The sequence below is a fragment of the Amblyomma americanum genome, chromosome 3 (genome assembly GCF_052857255.1).
Source record: "Amblyomma americanum isolate KBUSLIRL-KWMA chromosome 3, ASM5285725v1, whole genome shotgun sequence".
Taxonomy (NCBI): domain Eukaryota; kingdom Metazoa; phylum Arthropoda; class Arachnida; order Ixodida; family Ixodidae; genus Amblyomma; species Amblyomma americanum.
The window spans coordinates 182,968,941-182,978,222 of NC_135499.1; the positions used below are offsets into that span (position 1 = coordinate 182,968,941).

Below are 9,282 nucleotides of genomic sequence, written 5' to 3' on the forward strand. Positions count from 1 at the left end.
CAACATTTTTTTATCATATATTGATCGCTCTTTACACGATCATTTTAATCATTTTAACAATGACAAAGTCCTTAAAGTTTTTCGTTTTATGGACGACTTTTTAATTGTTTTAAACAACCTCTGCCCCATTTCTAATGAGCGAACACTACAGTGTGTTCTTGATGATTTTAAACTACATGGCAGAGGGCTCAGTTTTACCTACGAACTTCCAGTCGAAGGGATTCTTCAGTTTTTAGACTTGAGGCTTATGTTCAGGGAAAAGCACGTCTGCTGGGCGTATTCTCCCCGAGCACAAAAAGAGCTCTTGCCGTACGACTCCTCTCATTCGAAAATAGTAAAGAGAGGCATAGCAACTCTCTGCTTGGATTTGGCGCTAAGGAAGTCGTGTGTCCATGAGATGCAGGCAAGTTTTGAGCATCAATTGGGTAGGCTGTTTTCAGCCGGCTTCCCTGGGTCGGTCGTGATGGCAGTTGCGGAAACGCTCCTCAAGAAAATGAATCCTGGTAAGCGCACATCTGCAGCAAAGACTATGGATGGTCAGCAAAAGCCGGAAGTGGTACCGTACCTGCACAAGGTATCCCACAACCTGAAAAAGGTGGCTAATAGGTTTGACGTGCCTATGGTTTTTTCGGCCCCTAAGAAACTTGCTCAGCTGAGCCGCCGCATTACTTGCGAAGACAAAAAAAAGGGGCTGTAAAAAGAACCACGAAAAACGGTTTGTGCAGTGCGCTATGAACGTCGTGTACAGGATTCCCCTGTCATGTGGCAAGGTGTACATCGGCCAGACAGGGCGCTGCGTAAACGATCGACTCCGGGAGCATGCTAAAGATATCTACAATAAAGAACGCACGAATTTAGTTGCCCACTGCATTGCCTGCACCAATTGTGAGCCACGGTTCCGGAGTGCTTCAATCCTTGGCAGAAGTTGTCAAAAAACTGCCCGTGAAACTTTGGAAGCTTTCTTTATCAGGAAAGGGGGGCGTTAGTGACACGTCTGTCGTTTTGTATAATGCTGAGATCAATTTCCTATCGCGTCATCTGCTGTGATTCCAAGTTCCTTGTTAGGTAGCGCTGGCGCAGGCCAGATATGTATTTATATGCCTCGATCTTTCTTCAATAAAGCAGTTGTCAGTAGCGCCCGTGCTCGTCTTGTCTGTATCTCGTCCCGTCCTTTGCGCTAAAAATATGCCTGTAAAATCCGAACACCAACTAGCCCAACAACTCACCCTGTTGAAAATGAGATCCGCCTTGGATAAGTTTTTTGTATACGTACTGATTTGACGCACTTTTTTATTTCGACGAGTACGCAGTATTATAATAAAAAGCGCTCGTGTATCTGGCTATAGGTAGGCAGCATAACCTAAATAAAACTATAGATTAATATTTCCAATATATGTATTTTGATTCCATTCATCACTGTCTCACTGAGACAGTCAGGAACGATACATTTAGCTGAAGCGTGGAAGAAGTTCCGGGGAACACAGACGTTGAAGAATAAAAGTTTCTGTCCCAGTGGCTCGTCAACTTTCAAGGACGGGACCGGCGGTTCACACTAGCGGTCCGCCTCGTAGGAGCGCTCGCAAATGCGCCAGCGTGCAAGGTCTCATAAGAATTAAGCAGCGATGAAGGAACGCTTACGCACAGTAACTACAGCCGTTTAGAAGTTCATTGCATACTGCAAGTCGAGAGACGGAAGCGTTCAAATATTCGTGCGCTTAGGGCAGCCTCCTGTAGCCGAGGAGTGCCCTTCCTGGTACGAGGCCAATCCTCCGGGCCCGGTTGTAGCGGCCGGCCGACGAGCCATCGTCGTCGGTCGAGTAGACGTCCAGGTCCTCGAGCTCAGTGATGCCGATGTCGGAGGGGCTGCGCCGCATGGCTCCGCTGATCACGTACGCGACGAACCAGTAGACGAGAACGACCAGCGACAGCGTGACCACGACGACGATGATGCCGACCAAGACGTACCGCTCGGCGTTGTAGAATTCGTCCGAGACGGAGCCGAATTTGAGCCGGCGTATCTTCGCCCGCTTCTTGTCGTCCATGCCTGGCACTACGAACTTCTCAATGTTCTTGAGCATGGTGTCTTTCAAGGAATCTCGAAAGGCGACCCTTAGTTCGGGATCCTGCTAGGAGAATTAAAAGGGCCATGAAATCGTATACACTGAGTTTAGGAAAAGCGCACTAGCTATCGGTATTTCATCACTCGTCACCGCACCGCAAACAATTTTATGCTGTAGCATGGCTTCATTAACAACGAAGATATCGGCGATCAAAAATGATGCCACTCGATCCTCGCCCCCTCAGCATATACACGCCGACGCGGCAGATAAAAAACAAACAGGTCGGGACTGCAACCCTCCGCGCTCCATGCCGCCCACGCCACCTGGGCATGTCCAATGAGAAGGCTCGCCTAAACTGCCCACTCACGTCATAGGGGTAGGGTCGGCTAAGAACGCGAGGTGAGGCGTCGCCCTAATCGGTAGCGGGCTACTGCCAGCAGCAATTTTTAAAGATTCGTAAGTTAGAGAATTCACAAGGAGCTTTTAAATTTGACTCGAATTTGTTGCTCTAAAATACGGCACTCAAAACCATTTCAGGGTTCCTTTAAGCGGTTGCCTTGAAGCCCATCACGCGCAAAAGGCATGACTTTGTGCCTAACAATTAGCCGGAAGGAATTACAGTTCTGAAACAATGATTCCACTTTCATAAGAATATGTACCGTCTTTGCCAAAAGTAGCCAGGCAACGGCGGCTTGTTTCTTAGCCGCGTAGCGAAGCACTTATACGGTTGAGAAGTAAAAACCTGTTGCTCGGTTACTTTTGGCAAAGGAGGTATATTTTCCAATAAAGTAATGGCGCTTATGCCGAGTCGCTATACTATAGAACTCGAATTACAACTTAGGCATTCAGTTCACAATGAACTGCATGAATACTGCAAGCTTCTGGACGTCCACACTGACGCCCGTCTAAATATGCGGGTCGGGATTGCAGGTATCCCATGTACAGTCGCGGACAGAAGAATATGAACCACGCTTCAGTGGTCAGTCTTCTGATGCGTTACCAAAAACGCAGTAATATCGTTGATGCATAAGCAAGTAATGTTTACTTTTGGCCTTGCACATACAGGCCGCAAATATTTTTATTTCCGTTACACAACGCGACAGAAGCATTTTAACGCGGAAGCGTAGTTCATATAACTCTGTCCGCGACTGAACGTGTTACGATATATCGGGACTTAACCTCCCAAAGTTGCACATGGGCTACAACAGACGCCGCAGTGGTTCCTTTACGTACATCGACATCGCAAAGCACAAGGGCGTTTTTGCATTTCTCCTCCATCAAAATGCGCCCGCCGCAGTCGGGATTGCTCTCTGTGAATTCTAACACAAAAGTGGTCACTTTTAAAAGCCGCATCAGCTTTTGACACAGGCGACGCGAGAACGATCGTAGAACTATTTAGTGAGCGCAGTCAGTTAAGCCGCTATGTGTACTTGCAGTAACAACGGCGCGCCAGCATAAGATTCCCGGCGCACCGCCGGCCGCTCTCCCTCCCGCGAGTGCGTCAGGATACTACGCGCCTTGCCTTCTCTGCGAGTATCAGGCGGGACACGTTCTCGTAGAGGCTGAGCAGCATCGCTGGCAGGCGGCTATCATGCACGCCCACCACGGTCCCATTGATGTTTAGCATGCCGCCCTGGTCGTCAGAGGCGCGGCTGATGGGCAGCAGCACCCGGCGGCCCTCCACGAGCAGCAGCGGGGTGGGCTGCCCGGGCTCGGCGGACGCGGCAGCGTGACCAAGCTGGGCGGCTAGGAGCACGGCGTACAGGGCCGCCGCCGCCGCCATGGCCGCTTGCACCGCGCTGCGGCGCGCCAGCTGATGGCGGTGCGGTTTCTTCTGAGCACATTATGATCATCATCGTACATAGCCATTCCACGAAACCGCGCGCGCACAAGCGATGACAAAAGGAAACTCTAATGAAAGGAGAAAAAGGCCGAGTTCCAGAGGTGGGCTGATTGAGCTAAAGAAACAGCGCACGAGAACAAGGTCAGTGTTCACACGACACAACTATCAGACCATAGTCTACGACACTGTCATGCCAGCACTGCGCGACGCACTCGTTTCAAGAATTCTTCATAAGTCCCCCTACGACTTTGACGGCACGTTCTTGGTGCCATATACTGACGGCGTTGCAGCTCGACGGCGGCTTGAATCATCGCGGCGAGGCATGGCAGAACCAGCGATCGACGCCGACACACAGGTATCATCATGAGCAGTCGAACAGCCACTGCGACACGCACGACACGCGCGGCAGACCGTAGTTAAGGTCGAGCCCGCAGCGGGCGCTCGGCCGGGCGGCATGAGGGCCGCGGTCCTGCTCGCGGTACTGACGGTCGCAGCGTCGGCGCCGAGTGCGATCGTCAAGGACGGCTGGGTGGCGTCGGCAGCGTTTCGTGGCGAGCCCAGCGCTGTGGCGCAGCCGTGGCACGATGACGATGCCAGCGGCGCGGCCAAGCGACGGCGCGACGACTCGCCAGCCTTCGACCAGATCATCGTCGAGACTCTGGAGCAGCCGGCCAAGCACCGGCCGTCGCTGTTCCTAATCCTCTTCCTGTTCATCACGGGCCTATTTGCAGGTGCCGTGCTTTTGTTGCTGTGCGTCCTATGCCTCCTGAAGGCCTTTAACGGACAGATCGCGTACCGGTCGCTGGAGCAGAAGGATGACAACTTCTGCGTGGTCGAGAGCCGCGCAAGGCCAGTGGCCGACGCCATGTTCAAGCAGCGACCTTCCGTCCGGACGGTCACGGAGACTCCCTTGGTAGCCAAAGACCGCGGCGTGGCGCACAGCGCTCCACTCCAGGAGCACTGGCAGCCGCAATATGGGCCACCAGCTCCAGAGTACCGGCAACCGCAATACGCACCAGAAAGGAACCGCAACAGGCCTGCGCACAAAAGGCCGGCTAAACCACAGTTTAGGCGAGAACGAGACAGTGATGAGGAGGACGTCGATGAGCACGAATGCCAGAAGGCGCTCTCTAACCTGCGACTGGACTTACGCATCAACCAGGATCGTGGCCGTAGGAACAGAAACGCTGCCAAAGGTTTTAAGTACCAGACGCCGGAGAGCAAGTCAGGCTCTTCGTACTCGAGCGGCGAAGTTGCTGACGGGGGCAATGCGTCAAAAGCGCGACCGATGCTGTTCTGTCTCAACGCGGATAAGAAGGCCAAGGACCGCGACAGCAAAGCCTCTCTCAGAGATGTCAAGGCGCACCGAGGAAAAGAAAGCAGCGCCGCTCGGCCTTCAAATTCCAAAGACAGCCAAATCAGCGAAATAGACGAAAACTTCTTCGGCGAGATCAATGCCTCGGAGGTGCATCAAGACATCAGGACCAAGAAAGCGGGCCGCTCACATGGCAGGAGCGATTCTCCGCGGCGGGCCTCTGCAACTCCTCAATTTGGCAGCCGCGCAACCACACCCATTGAAGACATCGGCAGGCACCAGGAAGCCATCAGTTCGGATCAGGTCACCTTAGAGCAGCTCAAAGGATTACTCGACGATATCATGAAGAAGAAGTCGAACAAAAAGAACAGGGATGGCAGCTAGGGGACAGCATGCGTTAAGTGCCAAACTTTGCTCTCCTGCAAGAATTTTGCAAGGAGCAATTCCTAAGCACAGATCAGTAATTTAGTGCGTGTTTAAAACTATCAATTTCGAACTCTTACTGTTATCACCTTGCATAAAGAAAATATTGTTTGCTCTATTAATGCTATTCAATCTTTAGAAACGTAGATGCTTTTCCACACTCGTGTATTGCAGAATGCATATATGTTTATAAGAACAAAGCTTATACTTTGCCCTTCAAGTTTCAATGACTACATGCAGTGTCCCCTGCAAAGCTCAGAAACAAGAGCACACACACCAAGGCCAAAAACTGAGATTTTTGTCAACTGTGGTCTGCCAAGTATTCCGATGAATGAGGTGGCGCCTCCTACAAGATATACTGACGCAGTTTAATTATTACAAGCCGAAGCCACGAGAGTAGCTGACAGGCAAGCCACAGTGGAGGACCCTGAATTAATTTTAGGCCACCTTGAGACAGAAACCTTGGTATACAAACATTTTTGTTTTCTTACTCCCCTAAAATGTGGCTGTCACCTCAGGGACTGAACCGGCATCTTCTCGTTCAGAAGCAGAATGATACATATATTGAGCCACTGCAGCGGTTGATGGCACAAGTCACTGCAAGTTCCATGAGACAGAATAGATCTGCAAAGGTTCTTTACAAGGTTCTTTTAATTGCACTTTGTCTCGGCATTAGTGCAGACTGTCTGGTCTGTTGGTTGCTATATAGAAATGTGACAAGCTGTCGCATAAAAACTCTGAAAGCTTTGTTCAAATTTGGGAGACAGCCACATTGTCTTAAGCCTTTGGAAGCACACTGCCATATGAGGCCATGCAGGACCTGCTGTGTTGCTGAGAACCACTGGTCACAACAGCAGAGGCTATGCAAGACTTCCTGTGCTCTAATAATAGAGGGTCACAACAGCAGATCTCTCTGTAGTGGCGATTTTTGAAAAACTTAGTGTTTCGTCACTGGAAGCACGGCTATGTTCATTGTGGGGTCATGTACCACCAGCATCAGTGTGCTCTCTTGTAGCTCTGCTCGCACTAGGGGAATCGGTCCTGAATGCTCATTCGGCATTAATGTACACTGTAGGATTCAAAAACGGTATTTACTGAATCCTGGCCGCAGGCAAGCTGAGGGAGAGCTCATTGAAGACCTGCTTCAGCTTGAGGCCCATTGAGAACTACATTACCCTTGGCCTTATTGAGAGGCAGCTATACCCACTGGCATCCAGGCCGAGTCAATGAAATTGAAAGTCCATCTACAGACGACGTCAAGGTATAAAACAAAGTGCGAGCAGTACACTTGAATGAGCAATGTCCGCTGTGAGCTGATGCGGTTAAAGATGATTGGTGATTATGGATTTCTATGGCGAAAGGGCATCTATGGCCAAAGAGCACCATGGCACAAGATATTTTTCTATTACTCAAGGTAGGGTCAAAGACCCATTTCCCAAGCCTTTCACCCTCATAAGCCAAGCACCAGGTCAGGGGAAAGCTTGTACCCATTGTATCACCGATGGGTACACAGCGGCACTGGAGATTGAACCCCGCACCTCCCACATGCGAGGCGGATGCTCAACCACTTGGCCACCGCTGCGGTCCAGATGATGTGGTTAAGGGTATAATTAAGGCTTGCTAAACTTCCTAAGGAGGCTCCCATAGTGATGCTTCAGGATGGCCAGTAATGGCCTATAGTATCCCACATATCTGCGGATGAGATGAGATTAAAGGGACCCTGAAGGCAAATGGAAGTTGACCTGTATCGATAGATTACAGAGATTACAGCATTTGTGTAACCACAAACAAACCAGCAAGCGATCGAATCCTGTGTTGACTTTAATTTGACTGTGCAACCTCAATATCTAGCAAAATTATCTGACGGGTTTAAAATGCCAGCAAAACAGCACAAAGGCATCCTCTTTGCTTTCTTCGCCATAATTTATTGCGTGGGCCGATCACATTTGGATTTTGCCAGGCTTGGACCTCACGCAACATTCCGCAAGTGGGCTATCCCTGACATGACACCTATAGAAAAAGATGACTGATCACCGTTTTGAACAATCACAATGAGAAAGTGCATGGTTTTCCATAATGGGTTACATATACTCATGGCCTTCGTCCTGTCATCTTCAAAACTTTCCTCCCCATTTTTGTCAGCTATGATATGCGAGAAAGCCCACTTGCTGAATTTCGCATGGGGCTCCCAAAGGGGCGCGCGAGTGTCCCAGTAGGGTAAGTGATCATGTAAAAATCCCGCCTATTGTATTGTGCACTGTAACCAGCCCACTTCTTAAGTGCGCGCAATGGCACGTGTGACAACGATCGACCGACGGGCCCCTGTCGCCAGGCGAAAAATAACCTCGCCGTGTAGCTTTGGTTTCTGAGCTTTGCCACTTGCCTGCAGCAATAGCAGCTGTCAACCCACGCATTTGCCAGTTGCCAGAAACCAGCTGCGTGCCACTTTCGGAAGCCGGCTAGTGCTTTGCTGGTCATTGCTTTTTCGAAACAGTCAAGCTGGTCCATGCCAATGTGTGCTCCCCTCGCTTACGTATGCACAGTCAAGCCGTTCCGACGGCAATGTGCGTTCCCCTCACTTACATACGCGTTGTTTTTCCAGCATGTCGAAACTGTGTGCTCGTCACAGGCTTTTTGGATTTTGCAATGCCAACGGTGCCTCCTCATAAGGCTTCACCGCATTTTTGCATTTTTGGCAGTTTTCTTTTAACTTCGGGGGCACGGGGCAATTTATAAATTGATATTTATATCATTCGGGCATTTCTACCAGTCCTATAAAATTTGAATTAATGAGTTTTCAGTAGCCATCATGTTATCTTTAGTTGCAAGCCATGTGTCATGTCATTTTGTTGCTTGTTCTGCATAACCACATAACAGGACACATACTGTTATGCTGTCTAATTAAGTAGTATACATTTCTGTGCATATCATGTTTTTTATATGGTTCTAAATCAAGTGTAGTTTTCCTTATATCATTTGCAAAGGCCATACACGTTTTTGAAAAAATAAAGTAAGGGAAACCACATTTGCCTGTATATATTTCCGAGATATCTTTCCATACTGAATAGACTTGTGATTGTAAAAAGACTTGTGAAGGCATTTTTTCTTCATATTTGTATTCTATTAATATTAGAAGATTTAATCTGTGTAACGAAGTTCAACATTAAAATTAAACCTTCGCAGTCTCCCTCCTTTAAATGCAGCCTCTGTAAAGACATGATCAAATAATGATTGAAACGACTACATAATGCCTGGGTTTCTTCTAGAGGAGCCATTATTCATTAATATGAGCCTAAAAAGCATTCTACCATCAAGAATTTCATACAATGCTTTTCTGTTCTCCACATTACTATTTGGGCAAAACAACTCGCGGTGAGAGCTTGTGGCACTAAGACATTGTTTTTTCATTTTATTCCCCATTATGGTGGCTTGGTTTGGTTTAAGGAGGTTTAATATCCCAAAATGACTCAGGCTATGAAGGGCGCCATAGTGGAGGGCACCAGATAATTTCGACCACCTGGGGTTCTTTAACGTCCATTGACATCACACAGTACACAGGCCTCTAGCATTTCGCCTCCATGAAAATGCAACCACCATGGCCAGGATTGAACCCGCGTCTTTCAGGTCAGCAGCCGGGCACC

The 9,282-nt window shown here is 49.1% G+C and overlaps 1 protein-coding gene across 1 annotated transcript; it reads right to left on the reverse strand.

The window, feature by feature from the left end:
- Positions 1–1,331: 1,331 nt before the first annotated feature.
- Positions 1,332–3,890, reverse strand: LOC144123525 (uncharacterized). Its single transcript, XM_077656342.1, has 2 exons — positions 3,583–3,890; positions 1,332–2,123 (listed from the first exon to the last, which is right to left on the reverse strand). Exons 1-2 carry the CDS (start codon positions 3,841–3,843, stop codon positions 1,716–1,718), a joined length of 669 nt encoding a protein of 222 aa, XP_077512468.1. The 5' UTR covers positions 3,844–3,890; the 3' UTR covers positions 1,332–1,715.
- Positions 3,891–9,282: the final 5,392 nt, after the last annotated feature.